General features: G+C 36.3%; 1 protein-coding gene across 1 annotated transcript in view; it reads left to right on the top strand.

The window, feature by feature from the left end:
• The window catches only part of LOC138334281 (intermembrane lipid transfer protein VPS13D-like), a 59,380-nt gene that overhangs the window by 35,281 nt on the left and 5,439 nt on the right, over positions 1–18,660 (top strand). Inside the window, exons 42-66 of the mRNA XM_069282921.1 lie at positions 24–196; positions 440–639; positions 2,171–2,235; positions 2,500–2,593; positions 2,865–3,011; positions 3,431–3,563; positions 3,880–4,020; positions 4,511–4,685; positions 5,068–5,272; positions 6,501–6,699; positions 7,024–7,203; positions 7,601–7,767; positions 8,175–8,228; positions 8,710–8,790; positions 12,214–12,358; positions 12,614–12,792; positions 13,208–13,404; positions 13,808–13,964; positions 14,244–14,319; positions 14,480–14,701; positions 15,052–15,115; positions 15,466–15,626; positions 17,371–17,490; positions 17,732–17,881; positions 18,219–18,365. Of these exons, the coding sequence (XP_069139022.1) occupies positions 24–196; positions 440–639; positions 2,171–2,235; positions 2,500–2,593; positions 2,865–3,011; positions 3,431–3,563; positions 3,880–4,020; positions 4,511–4,685; positions 5,068–5,272; positions 6,501–6,699; positions 7,024–7,203; positions 7,601–7,767; positions 8,175–8,228; positions 8,710–8,790; positions 12,214–12,358; positions 12,614–12,792; positions 13,208–13,404; positions 13,808–13,964; positions 14,244–14,319; positions 14,480–14,701; positions 15,052–15,115; positions 15,466–15,626; positions 17,371–17,490; positions 17,732–17,881; positions 18,219–18,365 (3,632 nt within the window). The remainder of the gene's footprint in view (positions 1–23; positions 197–439; positions 640–2,170; positions 2,236–2,499; positions 2,594–2,864; positions 3,012–3,430; positions 3,564–3,879; positions 4,021–4,510; positions 4,686–5,067; positions 5,273–6,500; positions 6,700–7,023; positions 7,204–7,600; positions 7,768–8,174; positions 8,229–8,709; positions 8,791–12,213; positions 12,359–12,613; positions 12,793–13,207; positions 13,405–13,807; positions 13,965–14,243; positions 14,320–14,479; positions 14,702–15,051; positions 15,116–15,465; positions 15,627–17,370; positions 17,491–17,731; positions 17,882–18,218; positions 18,366–18,660) is intronic.

The raw sequence follows: 18,660 nt of genomic DNA, 5'->3' as shown, positions 1-18,660 counted from the left end.
AGAGTTGTTTGTGTTGACATCAGGACATCAGATCCAGAAGCTACAGGAGCTTGGGTTTAGTAAGGAGGACTGTCAGCAGGCATGGTCAGCTGTGGATGGAGACATGAACGATGCTGCTGTGTGGTTAACTCAGCATTGTACAGCCATCCCAGCCCCACCCCCTGGGCAACAAAATCTGGATCTAACAGGGGTTAAGGTAGTATAATAATAGATACATTACTGCTTATCAATCTTACAAACTTTGAATGTCATGAGATATTTTCTGAAAGAATACTTAATAAAAAGAATATTAAGATGATCTGAGTATAGAGCTTGTACTGGTCAAGTAGCAAAAATGTAACTGCAGATCAGATCAATAAAAGTAAAGGGACATGAAATTGTCTGCTTTTGATTTCTGTTATACAAGTAAAAAGAATTCTCATAATTATTGTTGTTTCAGCTGAATGCTAACTGTCTTTGCCTCTGCTTCATCGATGATTGCCGAGACTCAGATGTACCTTTGGGTGAAATAGCGTTTAGCTCAATCAACTTCCACCAGAGACTTGGCCCAGTCCACGAAGGAAATGCCTCCTTTCAGCTGACTGGTGATTTCTATAACCGAGCTTTGTCAGGCTGGGAACCATTTTTGGAGCAGTGGAGGTAGGTGATCTATGCTGGTCTGTATGGAAAATTGAACTTCTCTTGTTTAGATGGAAAATATGTATTTCTTCAAATATTGCACTCAGGTTCATCCCATAAAAGTGATTTAGAAATTCATTTTTAGCTCACCTGGTCCGAAGGACCGAGGTGAGCTTATGGGATACCGCAGCGTCCGGCGTCTGTCGTCCGTCGTCCGTCAACAATCGATTTCTTCTCCATAACCGCAGGTCGGATTTCAACAAAATTTGACTGGTAGCATCCTTATGGGCTTCTAACTGAAAATTGTACAAATGATGGGGCTGATCCCCCGGGGACCTGAGGGGCGGGGCCAAAAGGGGTCAATTTGGCTATTTCCATATATACGACTTCTTCTCTGAAACCAAGCATGGGATAGCACCCATAATGCAATGGTAGCATCCTTATAGGGTGGGGATTCAAAATTGTACAAATGATTGGGCTGACCCCCCGGGGGGCCTGAGGGGCGGGGTCAAATGGGGTCAATTTGGCTATTTCCATAAAAACGACTTCTTCTCTGAAACTAAGCAAGAGATAGCACTCATAATGCAATGGTAGTATCGTTATAGGGTGGGGATTCAAAATTGTACAAATGATGGGGCTGACCCCCGGGGGGCCTGAGGGGGGGGGGGTCAAAAGGGGTCAATTTGGCTATTTCCATATAAACGACTTCTTCTCTGAAACCAAGCATGGGATAGCACCCATAATGCAATGGTAGCATCCTTATAGGGTGGGGATTCAAAATTGTACAAATGATGGGGCTGACCTCCCGGGGGCCTGAGGGGCGGGGTCAAAAGGGGCCAATTTGGCTATTTCCATATAAACGACTTCTTCTCTGAAACTAAGCATGGTATAGCACCCATAATGCAATGGTAGCATCCTTATAGGTAGGGGATTCCATATTGTGCAAATGATAGGGCTGACCCCCGGGGGCCTGAGGGGCGGGGTCAAAAGTGGTCAATTTCCATATAAATGACTTTTTCTCTGCAACTTAACATGGGATTACGCTCATAATGCAATGGTTACATCCTTATAGGGTTTGGATTCAAAATTTTGCAAATGATGGGGCTGACCCCCCAGGGGCCTGAAGGGTGGGGTCAAAAGGGGTTAATTTAGCTATTTCCATATAAACGACTTCTTCTCTGCAACTAAGAATGGAAGAGCACTTATGATGCAATGGTAGCATCCTTATAGGGTTGGGATTTGAAATTGTACAAATGATAGGGCTGACCCCCGGGGCCTTAGACGGCAATAGATGCGAGGTCAAAAAAGTAAATTAGGCTACTATTTTCATATAAATTACTTTGTCTCTGAACCGATGTATTGGATAGCATATTTGTATGGTATTAATATCATCATTGTATGGTTGTGATTCAAAATTAAACTTTGGGAGTCAATTTTGCTTATTTTTCTAATTGGCAGAGTCTTGTGATAATTACTAACAAAAAACCAGGTGAGCGATACAGGCCCTCTGGGCCTTTTGTTTGCTTTATTAACAACTTTGTTATCATTTTAGGTGCCATTTGGAATGGAAAAAATATGTGAAAAACAGCGAAGAAAAGACACATTTCCAGATCAACGGTAAATAAAATCTGATCTCTTATTGTCCTTGTAGAATTGAAAAACATTTCAAATTATCCAGATTTCAATATTGCTGAAGGGAAACCTTTGAAATTGGGCATTATTTCAATCATATCTGATGTGTAATTATTTTGGCCCGCATGATTGTGATTAAACATTTAACACTAATATGATGATAATGATGAAGTACTAAATTAAGTAGTCTCTATCTACTTTTAATAATGATGTTACATCAGATTTACAGTGATATGATAATCTTTTTAGCCCAAGATGTGTTGAACATCAATATCACCAGTGCCTTACTGGAACAGTACAGGAAGACCAAACTCACTTGGACAGAGGATTACTACAAACAAATGTGAGTCACAAGAAACAATTTACATTGATGTAAAAGAAATGTTCAAAACAATTGCTAGTTAATGGATTATTTGAAGACCTAGGAGTTCACTGTATCAAATGATTATAATATTAAGCGCTTCCTTGATACTTTAAGACAGTAGTTGTTAGTCTATATGATACTATGACAATAATAAAATATTTGCTGGTCCAGGAGTATTATGCTTGATAAATGGCAATGGAAGTTAAGATAAAGTCAAGAAATTTGATCATCTGTTTTCTTGTTTGTACAGGCCTGGTAATATCTCCCAAACTGACGGAGCACCACAGGATCCTGTACCTACTGCTAGCCGCCGACGGATTCCGTTTGTACCGTTCCTCATCCACAATCAGACTGGCTGTCCGCTCTGGTTCCATACTGTCACTACTAACCCCTCCAAGTAAGCTGGTGACCTAGACTAATTTTTCAAAGCAAGACCTAAAGATTAACATGGAAAGAATACTCAAAATTCTGAATCTGTAGACATTGTAAAAATTGATTTTAATTTGTTTTGTAAAATGTTCATATTTCTTTAGGAATTTAGATTTTTTTTGGAAGCATTAATTATATTAAGCATGCAGCTAAATTTTTATTAAATGCTTTTCACTTCAAAATAGTACTGGAGAACTAAATTCAACTTATAATGATCATTTGAAAGTTTATGTATCGAAATCTGGCAATTTGTGATAAATAGAGTGCACCAAATAAGTTCCAGAAACTGATATATTTCAAAATACTTTTCAAATGGATTGTTAAGCAGGGAATAACAATAAGAACAATATCAATCATTAATCTGATATTTGGTTTGATTTGTAACAGAACAACCCGACTCACCGGTCCAGAGGGTCGTCCTTCTGGTAGTGCTTATATCAATGCCTCCAAATGGTCAAAGGTCAAACCAGGGCAGAAAATGTCCTTCGTATTCCACAGAAAGGAGAAGATTAGACATAAGGTGAGGTCATGGTCAAAGTTATTATTTAAGCAGTTTTAAATTTGAATTTATCACATATGAGAATACAAATAAGAACAATTGTTGAATTATATATGTTTTAGAGGTCTAGTTTACACTTAGTGTCTGGCTGATAATTAATATTGTTTGAACTGCAATGTTCATGATCAGCTACCAAAAATTGAATGTATGTTTTACTTTGTCTCTCTGGATGTGCATCATCTTTGATCTAGAGAATCTTTTATCACAATAAAGTGTCATTCATATGCAGGAGTTTGTCAGTAATCATTTTAGTTACAATCTCTGGTCTTTATTTCAGAAAACTCATGAACTACAGATCAACCAGCTTGGAGTAAAGGTAGAGGGCTGGCACAGAGTGACCCCAGTCACCGTCGACAAAGTGGGCGTGTACTTCAGGCATGCTGAAGCTGATAGGAAATCTGCTACAGGTCTGTCTGGGGTAAGTTTTCATAGTTAGTGTGATACTCAACTGTCATTACTGCTCTGCCATGAACTGATGTCCTTCACTTTATATTGCTTTCTGTTGCATCATGTCTTACTAGTGTCTCAGTTTATGTATATGAGCATTTCAGCTGCATGGTCCAACAGCTAGCTAGCTTTTGTGGCTGTATGGATGAGTTGGTATCTCCATGTTGTAGTTAAGCCATGTTGGGCTTGGCCTACTCTTAGATGGGTGACCTCTTTATTGTTTCAGTCTCAAGTTTAGATACTTTACAATATGGAGGCAGGGGCATTTATGTCTTGCAGACATTTCTAATTTTGATGATGATATTCATTTTTTCCAGTATTAATGCAATCTGGATGATATGTTTCAATAAAAAAACTAATATGAATATTTGTTTGCTTTCATTAGAATCCATGAACATTGTATATCACTATCAGAGCATTTCTTTTGTACAACAATCATGTTTTGAAACCTGTCTTTACAGTTAACTTTTGAGTCGAGTCATGACCCTGCAAAGCAGCAGATTGCGCGGATAGTGTTTGATGTACATCAGGAGGGCAGTGCTAGAAAAGTCATCACAGTTAGATCAGGACTCATGGCCGTCAACAAGCTGGATCGTACTGTCGATCTCAAGATGATGCTTGGGACACAGTATGAAGGTATGTGCTATAGTGTAGGTGTGGACCATTAATTAACGTAGAATAACATGATCCTAAATAAGGATGGGGGAGAATTCAGCTTTTCATTTTAAAGACGTTTAATGGTATTCTGTGGTGGGGGGAGGTTATAAAAAAAAGTTACACAATTACAAAACTGTCTTACATTTGAATTTTAGAATATAAATAAATACATTAATTTTGCTATTAATTTTAAAATCAAATTGCTGGATTTGTCAAGATCTGATCATTCAGCATTTAAGTTTTCAAAAAACCTGAGCTACTGGTATCATTGCTTTGAATTAAAAAGCAAAAATTTGAAGAAAATAATTTTTAATCATCCCTGAATGGTTGAAGAATTACTTGACATGCGTTTTAATTTCAGGAAATGTTGAGATCCTACCAATACTGCCAGGAGACAGTGTACCGATCCCTCTACCTTACATAATGTCACAGCTGTACATGAAGCCTTGTGATTCGTCAGTCAAGTTCTGTAAACAGCCAATCCAGTGGCAGCATGTTGGTCTAGCCGGACAGATTAAAGACAAGATCATGACGTGTGAGACATCTGATGTCACAGGAACCTACAGGTGAGCACACTTTCTTAATTCTATAATCAGTTAGCACTGCTGTTATATTGATTATAATAGAGTATACTAATATAGTATTTATGAAGGGGCACAATATTATAGTGTTACCTTTGTCCCTACTGTCCTATCTTATCTCATTGACTTGTGTCCTATCTCATATCATCATGTTATAACTTAAAAGCATTTATTGTCCAATTTCAACCAAACTTGGTATGTTGCTTAATATTAATGAGATCTTGGATGTATTGATACTGGTCAAAATCTGTCAATATTTGCGTGAGTTACCAGACTTAAAAATCTTCAAAACAGAAAAAGTCATGGTTTCTGCTCGATAACTTTAGTATTTATTGTCCAATTTCAACCAAATTTTGTATATAGCTTTATATCAATGAGAGCTCCATTTGTTCTGATACTGGTCAAAATCTGTTAATATTTACAAGAGTTATAGGACTTTAAAATCGTCAAAACAGACAATTTCTTGGTTTCCGTGTGATAACTAAATATTTGTTATCCGAATTTAACCAAATGTTGTATATTGCTTGATATCAATGAGAACTACAATGGGTTTCATAATGGTCGAAATCTGTCAATATTTGCAAGAGTTATAGAACTTTAAAATTGTCAAAACAGATAAAGCCATGGTTTCTGCTTGATAACTTTAGTATTCATTGTCCAATTTCAACCAAATTATGTAAATTGCTTGTATATCAATGAGATCTCAGATGGGTTTGATACTTGTCAAAATCTGTCAATATTTGCAAGAGTTACGGGACTTGACTTCACTTAATTATTAACAATATTTTCAACTGTTAAGAACTATTTTTTGTGATATTTTAAATTGCTATGCAGTTATGTGGAATTCTTGTCGCAGATATAAACTGCTTGCAAAATACACAAAATTTAATGCATGTGAAAATTTGTTAGTTTACAATATATAGAGGTTGGGCATTCATGTCTTACAAATATGTCTTGTTCACTTTATGTTCTCTTCTCCACGAAATTGGAAAGTTGTCGTAGTTTTACATATAACCGTGTTAGGATACATAATATTAGAAGTTCCATTTGGGAGTTGTAATAATGCCGTTGTTTCTTTTCTCTGATTAAAGCATGGTTTGATTTTGATGAACCTGTTTCACATTTCTACTCCTTGAAATGCAACTTTGAATTATATAATCATTTATTGTTAATTTGTGTAATAAATGATATGCTTGAAATGCTTTGTTGTCAGGTTTTGTGCGTCGGTGAAGAGGGAACATTATCCAGAACAGAACTTTACACAGGAAGTTCCGGTACTGCCTGGTCATGTGATCACACTAAAACCTCCGGTCATCATACACAGCCTGCTGCCTATAGATCTGAACTTCTACCTAAAAGATACCGAGATAAAGGGCACAGTCAAACCTGGCAAGAGTGCTGCCTTACATGGGGTGAGCAGTGATCTAAGACAACCACCAGTATACTTCTGTTATTTAATGAAGCATGTAATGATTGTTTGTACCCGTTTGTTGTGTAGGAATGTCCATTCTCTTCAACCTTTCTGTGTACACCAATAACCACAAATTTAGAAACAATAAAATGTGTTTCATACACATTGGTAATCATTGTGCTACCATAGGCTACAATCAAAATCTTTTACTTAGGACTAACTATAACTCCATATTGTGAATGTCAAGTCATAGTATTGGTCAAGGCCAAGGGTTATTGACACTGCAGGAACTGACTTGTATTCCTCATTGTTTGTATCCCTACAGGCTGATCCTAGTCAGGCAATGGAGCTGGGAATCTTCCTCGAAAACTTCTCCAACTGCTCAGAACTCATCGTCCCTCCCGACACAACTTACTACAAGGTCAAACTAAGATTATATGACTGTAAGAAACGAAAATTAGAGCTTTTTGTACGAATTGTGTCCAGAAAAGGTGGATGTGTCAATGTAAGTAAAATAGCGTCGAAAATAAAACTTTTACCGGTAATAGAACTGATCATTTCTAGAAATTGTTAATTAATAGTAATATTATAATATATGTGTACATGTTATAATATGAGAATAAGTCAATTTTAATGCCGTTTTGCCTGTATCCGAACATCAATCATGGAAACTCCAGTTTATTTTTAAGCTAAAATAGTGTCGTCCTTATTGGTTTGAAACCTCTATTTTTGATGTATTTGTCAAGCTATAATATTGAGGTATTTCAAAATTAATGCACTGATTTATTACTAACATGGATAGCAAGTTTCTTTCATGATACTTGGCTTTTTGTAGTCTGCTTTTCAAACTTATCTATGTTATGAAATGTCACTTACATGCTTATTCTGTTCTATCTCTGAAGTTGTACATCATGGCAGCCTACTGGTTGGTGAATAAGTCCGGTCTTCCGCTGATATTTCGTCAGGAGAGTAGTAAGATTGATTCAGCAGGACAGTTTGAGGAACATGAACTAGCTCGCAGTGTTACTCCATTGTTGTTCAGCTTCCACGAAAAGGAGTTGTCTAATCTGTAAGTATAAAGGATATATGGCCAATGTTTTAAACTTTCACTTACCTATATTTCCTCAATATGCTAACAAAGTTTCTTCATTATAGGCATATAATAGTTCAAGTTACATTTGCATACATTGTTGTTGAATAAAAGTAATGGCACATTGTATCGTTATCTATTAATTATAAATATGATTTAATATTATTCAAAACCTTGTTGATATCTCTGAATTGTTAAATTATAAAGCTAGTAATAATTTACTTCAAATCTATTAGATGAAGACAAGGGTTCAACAATTAACTTAGTTACTGTTTGGACTTATATCACAGATAATGCTACTGTAAACTATTCATAGAATTTGAAATTGTATCACAACTGGTTACGAAGTCAAAATTACTAAAAGCAAAAGTTGTCTGATATTTCAGGTGTACTATGAGAGTGGGGAAGTCAGTCCATGGACCGAAAGCCATACCTAACTGGTAAAATATCCACAATGAAATGATGATGAATGATTTAATATTTAGTATATTTATGTCCTGCTGAGAATGGCCAAGGAAAATTGTAAATGCCATTGTTTAAATAAGACCTTAATAACACCTTCATTTGATATTACTAGGCCATATATTATGTGATAGGTGGTAAGGTCTATCTAGTTTGTATCAGTGTCATCTACTTTATTTGGTAGTGGGTTATGCTTAACATAAGATACTGCACAGATGTGAAAATGTTTTTTAAACCAGGAAATTATATAAACTAACTAAAATCAGTTTATAAATGAATTTAATGAATTCTCTTTCAACACCTTGTTATTTATTCATGTCTTTTACAACAATACAATATCTAATATATTTTCCCTCTTAAAAAAGCAAATCATTAGATATTGCTTACAATCTAATTGCATCAGTGTGAACAAAGAAAGTCATCTTCTCGAAAATCTTAGTGATCATCTGTTACCTGTAGGTGCCATCGCTTTTCCCTGGAGAGTGGTACTGGGATGCGAAAGCTGTACGTGGTGCCTAAGGAACAGAACCGTCCTGATTGGTTAGTAGAGCTACAACATCAGACCAAACGCAGGTTTACCATTGCTATCTCTAATGCACTCCAGTAAGTCCACGGTTATCTCCCTTACCTCTGGTGTCGGACAGCCAGGTGTCGGTGCTTCATTGCACGGACTTGTATCTCAGCAGCTGGAGTAGCCTGCCCACATAGCAAGTTGTACATCAGGGCGACTGCTGGACAGGGTCAATTCTGAGTTTCCGAGTCATGGAATGCACGTTGAAGTTTTTTTTGTTTTTCATGTTTTTTCCTTCTCTTTTGTTTCTAGATTTTTATTTCAATTTCTATATTTTAAGCATGCATGTTCTTCAGAATCTTCAGTTTGATGTTATCATTATTATTATTTTTTCTTTTTATTATAAATTTATATAATATTATCATTATTGGTTTTTTTTTAGGTCATGACCCGAAGGGTCAGGATGACCTATAGTCGTCATGTTTCGTCCGTCGCCGTCCGCTGTCCACCATGCGGTAACATTTCACATTTTGAACTTCTTCTCAAGTTCTAACGGTGTGATTTGGCTGAAACTTGCATGAAATGATCCTGACATGGTCCCGACTGAGTGTTGTTATTTTTCGGGTCGATCCGAAATCCAAGATGGCCGCCACAGCCGCCATCTTGAAAACACATTTTGAACTTCTTCTCAAGTTCTACCTGTGCGATTTGGCTGAAACTTGCATGAAATGATCCTGACATGGTCCCGACAAAGTGTTGTTATTTTTCGGGTCGATCCGAAATCCAAGATGGCCACCACAGCCGCCATCTTGAAAACACATTTTGAACTTCTCAAGTTCTATCGGTGCAATTTGGCTGAAACTTGCATGAAATGAACCTGACATGGTCCCGACAAAGTGTTGTTATTTTTCGGGTCAATCCGAAATCCAAGATGGCCACCACAGCCACCATCTTGAAGACACATTTTGAACTTCTTCTCAAGTTCTACCGGTGCGATTTGGTTGAAACTTGCATGAAATGATCTACCTGGCTGCCATGACACTATATCTAATTAATTTCCTAAATGTTAAGGCCCTTGGGCCTCTTGTTTGAAATAAAATTTGTGGAAAGAAATTGAAAATGATCCTGACATGGTCCTGACAAAGTGACACCATATATAATTAATTTTACTGTTGCCAAGGTAGTCAGATGACCGTTAAGGCCCTTTGGGCCTCTTGTTAAATTTTAACAAGCATGTGAAGGAAACATATTTGCTAAATCAGGATTTTTCAATGGTATTTTGCAATAGTTTTACTGATCAAACATTAATGAAGAATGTTAGGTAATGAAATCAGATAAATCTGCTAATTGGACCTAGATTGATTACCATCGGAAAAGTTTCATGACCAAACTAATTTTCTGGTTTTAATGAAAGCATTGCACCTAATGAGAAGACAATAGTTTGCCTGTAAGAACATAACACCGCTATTGTTTGATCCTAGTTGTTTATTCTGAATTTTATCCACCTTGATTTTCAACATACAGGTTATTTCGAGAGAGTCAACGCCACAAACTATCCATTCCTTGGTATTCTGTTTTTGTTGTTAAGTTTGGCTGCTATACAGCTCGAGTGGCCTAACAAGTGATACAGGGTTGATAAGCTGATACTGCCAATACTACTCGTTATGTTTTGAGGCATTGGTGCATTTTGATGCATTGCAACAGAGAAAAAATGTCTTTAGAAAATAACAACAAGGATTTGTTTTTGAAAGAAAGAAAGAAAGATAGGAAGAAAGAAAGAAAGAAAGAAAAAGAAAAAAAAAGGGAGGGGGATAATAGAAATTGTTTGTTGAATGACATGTCTTTTTTGTGCTAACTAAATAATCACTAAATTGTACCATTTTTAGACATAATGGGATTATTGAGTTTGAAGGATCCTAGATTTATACTATAATGTTACTTTATGAAGCATTTATTCTGACCCAATTGAAATATGATTTGTTTATAAAAGGAATACAGAGTTTGGTTATAGGCACATTTTTGGCCTCCTTGAATTGGCACTAGTACAAGCTGAAAGTGTGTCATTATATTAAAACATCATCTCTGACAACAAAACTGTCACTATTATCATAAATATTTAGCTATTACAATACATGAAGTACTTTAAAAGGTAATCAAACTAAAATCATTAGAATGAAACCAGTCTACCTCTACTTGCAGTCAAACTTGTTATACCATAGATATAAAATGACCGTATGATACAAATCAAAGCAAATATTATCAATTAAAATGGGTAAATTCCAAACTATATTAATAGTGTCTGTAACCTGTGAGCATAATTTTGTTGGATACTGAACACAATGATACAACTGTGGGGTCCTTTAGGCAAATCTATTATGGTTTGTTCTCATTTCAATCGGTACTTTTTTTGTATGGTATAACATCCTATCGGTTACATTAAGTGCTGCTGCTTCTAGCGCTCAAAATACTATTTTCGTTTTCTATTCAATCCTTTATGTATTAAAAAGTTGCAAGCCTTGCTTTTTTAACTAAATAAATATTTGATATTGTTTTGATAATCAGTACATAGAAGTATTTTTACCATAAATTTCAGTTGGAAAAGCTACAAGTTGGATTTTAACCAAATATCTGATTTATTTCACTTGAACATTAATATTGAGATTTACACAAATATACCAGGTACACAGCATTTGTCCTGCTCTGCTTTGAGTATCTGGTTATATATGTCAATCAGTTTGTACTTTGCACTATGTACATTCACATGCTGCTTAATGCAGTATACCAAGCACAGACATAGTGAAAAATATCATGAATGTTGTGTTATCTATGATATTTAACTTCATTCTTACTGATGTACAGAAAAACAAGTTATGAAATATTTACAGTAACCAGTTTAAAAAAAAAACAAAAACAAAAAACCCATTAGCCCTGGTATGTATGTCTATGTATTTTAACCATATAAAATCATAATATGTTATATTAAATAAGTATAAGCTTTGAAAAATATTTTCATACATTATTGTATTACTTTTGTATATGACTGTAAAATTTCTCATGACTTATTTTAACTTAATTGATGTTTTTGCATGATTTGGTTTTAATTAGTTACTATCAGAGTAGTTAATTATTGATATCTACATGTATAATTAAAAAAAATCTCTGACATTTAATTCAGATCTATTGTTATTAGTATTTTGATGTTTACTAGTTATATGTAATTTTTACAGTTTTTATGTACATGTAATATGTTTATAGAACAAGTTCAGACTTCATATGCACTACTGGTAAACTTCATTCATTATAGACATTTGACAGTATCTACAAACATCTCAGTTTTATCATAATGGTAGAATATTTATAAGGAACTTTGTGACATTACAGATACATTTTGTATATGAAAGTATATGTTGTGATTTGAGTTATCCACATTTTGTGATTGTGTTACATTTAAGGGTTTACAACATTGGTATAGAAGTAAGACAAGGGAAGGGAAAATACCGTGACACAAACATCGTGACCTTTGCTCCTAGGTTTGAAATAGACAACCAATCCAGCCATAATTTGGCCCTAGTACAAAGGCATATCAGCAAACGAGAGGTAAAAACAGGCACAGAAATGATTATGTTATCTAAATGTTAGAATTTCTTTTAACAATCAAAAAAATAATATGTTTTGCTACAAAATAATTATACACTGTCTTTGCATAGTCTACTATCTTTGAAAGCAATTTAGTTAATTTATTTAGAGTATTGTATTCTATTATGATTTCCTGAAGACGATTCATTTTATAAACCATGACTTGACTTTTTGGAATAATTCTATTTATTTTTAACTACTGTGTGTTTCTTATAGACTGTAACAAGAAGTATTGATGGTCACCTGACTGCCTTACCTGGATGTAAGCTACCATTCCATTGGCCAAGACTTGACCTTGACCAGCTATTGTGTGTGAGACTGATGGATGTGCCCCAGTGTAGATGGTCAGGTGGATTTAGGATAGACCGCATTGACTCCTTCCATATCAACATGAGGTCAGTCTCATGTCATTTAATGAGAGAAAAATATGTAGAGCAGAATACAAAGTGTGTCGGTCTTCTAGACCAAACGTTTGAACCTAAATGAGGCAATGAACTTTCCATATAGATGTATGGTTTTAATATTGATAGTTTGGCTTTTGTCCATCAATTTAACATCTTTTAATGACAAAAGCTTTCCTAAAGACACAAAATTAAATATCAAACCAACTTGTGCAATCTGAACACAAATTTCATTGGTATCAGAAAGGTATACTTTTCAGCAAATTGCTTTTTAGCCCATATGCTAAGTGGATGATTATGTAATTGATTCTTGTCGGTTACGTGTTCAAGTTTGTGAAATGAAGATACCCGGTAAGTCCACACCTTATCATGTCTCCAGTTTTGCAATGTGTCTCTGTGATGTTTTCAGAACTACAGATGATGTATCACACTTGCTGAAAGTCGAGGTAGTGATGCAGGGGCCGACTTTCTTCATCGTGTTTGGTGATGCTGAGGAGATGCCACCACCGTTCAGAATTGACAACAAGGCAGAAGTACCCATAAAATACTGCCAGACAGGCATAGAGGATGTTACTCTTATGTCTAACATCAAACCACACACCTCCTGTGAGTCTCATTAGATAGGCTGTTTAATTTAAAATTTTAGATTTTTGTAATCAGACTGATATAAGTTAGGATTCAGAATGGTATAAAGTAGGATTGCATGTATGTCCTGTTCACATATACTGTGCAGTGCTTGAGATATGAGGAAATGAGGCAATTAGAAATGTAGCAGGATATTTTTTGAAATGTTGCATGAATATAAAAATTTGTCTGTATATGAAATCAAAGTTGAATAAGCCCCAAATTGAATGAAGGGTAATTGGAAGTATCTGGTAAAATATTTGCTTATTTGGTGTGTCTTTCTAAGTGGGTACATTTTGTATTACAAGACATCTTATAAAGAGTGGAACAGTTTTATGATAGTGTGTGGATGCCTTTTTATAAACTTATGTGATGTTGTTTACAGTGGCGTATGCGTGGGATGAGCCCACACTTGCCCCATCTATCTCACTGAATGTACAGGGAGGGACAAGTGCCACCTACGACATGAACAAACTGGAGGAGGGAGAAAAACTCTACTACCAAAACTTTATCTACCTGGCCGCGACCGCTTCCTTTAATCAGTAAGCATCATCATTTTGTGAAAAAACTTTCAAAGTATTAAGTTTTTACAGTGATTTGCTTCTTAGAACACAACAAGATTTTTGAAGTCATTTAGGACTCTAAGAGATAAAAGGAATTTTTAGTTTTCTATTTGTATTCATTGAGACAAGGATGGAATTTTCCAGTGTTTCTACCGTATCTACTGGGTATATTCTCTATAGGCAATATTATCAACTATATCTTTGTTATAACATCTTGACAAACTGTTTCAGAACACATTTCATTTCAATTCTTTGTAGGACAATCCTTGAGGAGAACAAACAAGACTTGGTGCTAGACTGTATTCATGAAAACCATATTGTGTTCAGGAAAAAGGTCAGTTATAAACGTTTTCTTATTATGATATATTTTGTCTCTGAGTCAGTTAAACCATCAAGTTTTCATATATCTTGTCCCGATTTTCCCTTTATTTATCTTTGTATTTGCGTCAATATTTACATGACCTCCACTTATTGGAATAAAAAATTGATTACAGGAGAATGGGAAGAGGTCCCAGCTGTGGCGTATGACAACAAAAGGAATGTTAGAGCACGAGGGATCCATGCCTCCTCGTGATCCTCGTAAACAGGGGACGTCGTCAAACCGCCTGGTGTTGGATATCGCAGATATCGCCCCTCAACCTGGCAAAATGGTGCTACTCACATTGAGAAAGATTGACGAGCGTAGGAAGTCCACTCAGAAATGGTCCTTTAAGGATGTAAGTGTGATTTTATTCCCTCAATTTGTTATAGGGGAGCTAATTATGTACACTATATCTGACTTGTCCTGTTTTGTTGGACTGCATCCTGTTCCACTTTCCCATGCCTCTTAGATTTCTACTTTATGAGAACTGTTTTGCACTGTTTAGCATTTTGTTTTTTTATTGTAATATGTCCCCATTAAGAAATTGATGAGGGCATATATAGATGCCCAGTCCCAATTCCATAGTGTGGCAGGGGCATTGATGTATTTATAGTTTAAATTATCACGGTTACAAAAGTTAGCATTGTATTATTGTTACTGACCTATACATAAGCTCCTGATTTCATGTTAATTCTAATTGTACAGGGGAAGTTATGCTGTGGAAGTGGTGTGCTCTGTGTTCAGGCCCTGGGAGATTTTCTACAGGATGGTATGTACTGATATCTTAAGAGAGTCCTTGGATCACAGCCCTTCAGTCAAATACTTGTAAAAAAAAATCAGAAGTTAAAATGATAATTTCTGTCATTTAGTTCAAAATTGTATGGTACAGAAGGTGATGCTTCTTCAGAATCTAAGACTTCAATTCGACAATATTGAAACTTTGGAATTAGCAAAATATTTTCTGACATTTGATTTGTAATTTACCATTTGAAGGTTTGTAGTATAGCGTGCCTTGAATGAAAGATGTTCGCTGAAAGTTAGACATTCATGCTCAGTCAAATAGTGCTTATAAACTATGACACTGATGTTGTGATATTAACTCAAATTCCTTGTGTCCAGGTGCGGTTGGAGTGCTGGGTCCAAGTCCACCATCCAGCACAGTCCCCATTCAGGCCCAAATGTCCAGTCAGCGCCTCCATCCGGGGTCAGGTCACCTATCTGTCAGGGTCATGATGGACGGACCAATCAGAGTGCTAGAAATCACAGACACCCAGAAAAAGGTTAGTGAATACTTCATATTGTAAAGAGTGTTTGAAATCACACACAAAAAAAGTTTGCTTCAATACCACTATTACACTGTCACACTAATAAACCACTGACTATAATAATAGTATAGTCAGTGTGACTTGGCAATGAGTTCATTTTTAGCTCACCTGGTCCGAAGGACCAAGGTGAGCTTATGCCATACCGTGGCGTCCGTCGTCCGTCGTCCGTCGTCCGTCGTCCGTCGTCCGTCGTCCGTCGTCCGTCGTCCGTCCCGTCCGTCCGTCCGTCAACAATCGACTTCTTCTCCATAACCGCTGGTCGGATTTCAACAAAATTTGACTGGTAGCATCCTTATGGGCTACTAACTGAAAATTGTACAAATGATGGGGCTGACCCCCCAGGGGCCTGAGGGGCGGGGCCAAAAGGGGTCAATTTGGCTATTTCCATATAAACGACTTCTTCTCTGAAACCAAGCATGGGATAGCACCCATAATGCAATGGTAGCATCCTTATAGGGTGGGGATTCAAAATTGTACAAATGATGGGGCTGACCCCCCAGGGGCCTGAGGGGCGGGGCCAAAAGGGGTCAATTTGGCTATTTCCATATAAACGACTTCTTCTCTGAAACCAAGCATGGGATAGCATCCATAATGCAATGGTAGCATCCTTATAGGGTGGGGATTCAAAATTGTACAAATGATGGGGCTGACCCCCAGGGGGCCTGAGGGGCGGGGTCAAATGGGGTCAATTTGGCTATTTCCATATAAACGACTTCTTCTCTATAGGGCTGACCCCCCGGGGGCCTGAGGGGCGGGGTCAAAAGTGGTCAATTTCCATATATATATGACTTTTTCTCTGCAACTTAACATGGGATTACGCTCATAATGCAATGGTTACATCCTTATAGGGTTTGGATTCAAAATTTTGCAAATGATGGGGCTGACCCCCCGGGGGCCTGAAGGGTGGGGTCAAAAGGGATCAATTTAGCTATTTCCATATAAACGACTTCTTCTCTGCAACTAAGAATGGAAGAGCACTTAAAGTGCAATGGCAGCATCCTTATAGGGTTGGGATTTGAAATTGTACAAATGATAGGGCTGACCCCCGGGGCCTTAGACGGCAATAGATGCGAGGTCAAAAGGTCAATTAGGCTACTATTTTCATATAAATTACTTTGTCTCTGAACCTATGTATTGGATAGCATATTTGTATGGTATCAATAGCATCATTGTATGGTTGTGATTCAAAATTAAACTTTGGGAGTCAATTTTGCTTATTTTTCTAATTGTCAGAGTCTTGTGATAATTACTAACAAAAAACCAGGTGAGCGATACAGGCCCTCTGGGCCTCTTGTTGAAGGTATAAAATCAGGCAAATAACTACCTAATAACAGGCATACTCTGTTAGTAAATTATAGTTACATTCTACTCCAAACAACGCTCATTTCATAATGATGAAAACATATAAAAAGAAACAGTTTTAAAAAAAAATATACATATTTCATCAGTTCAGAGAAATGGTCATGGGTGTTACAGCCTTGAATGATAAACTGTTTAAATCCTGATAAAGGATTTTGTTCTTCAACTATTAATTTGTTTGAGCAAGAATTTAAAGTATAATGTAATTGTTTTTGGTCAGTTATGCATAAATACTGTATCAACGCAATGAATTCTAAAGATATTTTCATTTACACCATCATATTTAAAAATTGATCAATGTTTCTGACCAAACTGATTTGCCCTAATTTCTGTTAAGCAGCAGGTAGTCCAGCAGAGAAGTTCTGTCGACGAAGAGGGTTGGGAAGTATATGATATAAAAGAACTTGAGGATAAAGAGAGGCAGGCCAAGAAGCATGTTGAAACTAAAACCAGTCTAGAGGTAAAGCATTCAGTTCTAGCATCAAAGCTCTCAGAATATTTGGAAAATCAGTCTGACGATTTGCTCATTCTTGCATGGTTTAGGAGTTTTTTTTCAAGATGAAGTATTTTGTTTTTGTCAGGTTATTAGAAGAAAGTTATACTTGTGTGTTTATATCAAAATGATTATGATGTCATTTGAAGACACAATGAAACTGGACATATTTCCAGATTATTTTATTTTCCGAACCCTCCTTTTGCAGCTGTCTATGAACCTGAAGGGTGGATTAGGGATTTCTCTGGTGAATAAGAATGCTGAGGAGCTGCTGTACATCTCTATGAGGAATATCATCATTGACTATTGCTCCACCCCCTCCAGTATCATGATTGACCTCAGTGTGGCCAGTGTTCAGGTAACTCTTCATACTACTTACTGGGAAAAATCAGATTTCTTTATGCCCACCATGAAATGTAGGGAGGCACACATGCATGTAGTGTACCTGTGTCTGTCTGTGTGTTTGGTTTATGGAGGTGCTGGCATTTATATGTTACAGACAATTCTAATCTTTGTTGATCTTGGAACGTTCCTAGAAATCAGTTGAACATTAAATGTTCCTAAGGAAATGCATGGAGGAATCAGTTGAATGTTAAATGCTGGTACTTTATAGAAAAAATGTGTTCCTATCAAAACAGTTTCCCTACATTTGAAAACTTCTGGCATCTCTTTACTTTAAGCACTTGTGTTTGTAGATGGATAACCAGCTGTTTGGTACCCAGCGCCCAGTGATGCTCTATGTAACACCTACCTCCAAACAGGAGGGGCCTGACAAAAACTACGCCCTTCATATGGCTGTACACAAGATCCCCAACAGCAAATGGAATGCAGACATATACAAGGTTGGTTCAGTCAGAGCTAAACTTGATATCATATTTAATAGTGCAAGTTATAATTCTCACAATTACAGTAGAACAAAATCATGAAATATTTCACTATTTGATCTTAAGAATTAAGAAAAATCAATCTTGGGCAATGGAAAAAAATGTTTAAACGCAGTCTCTTGATTGTAATTACAGGATTATCTTTCATCAATCTTTAGTATCAAACATTTTTTTGTACTTATGACTGTAAGCTGAATCATAGGAGAAGCTATTATTTCAAATACAAATGTAATTTACTTCTAAGCTTATTAAA

The sequence above is a fragment of the Argopecten irradians genome, chromosome 1 (assembly GCF_041381155.1).
Source record: "Argopecten irradians isolate NY chromosome 1, Ai_NY, whole genome shotgun sequence".
Classification (NCBI taxonomy): Eukaryota; Metazoa; Mollusca; class Bivalvia; order Pectinida; family Pectinidae; genus Argopecten; species Argopecten irradians.
The sequence above is the reverse complement of the archived record's forward strand: the minus strand, read 5'-3'. Positions and strand labels throughout refer to the sequence as shown.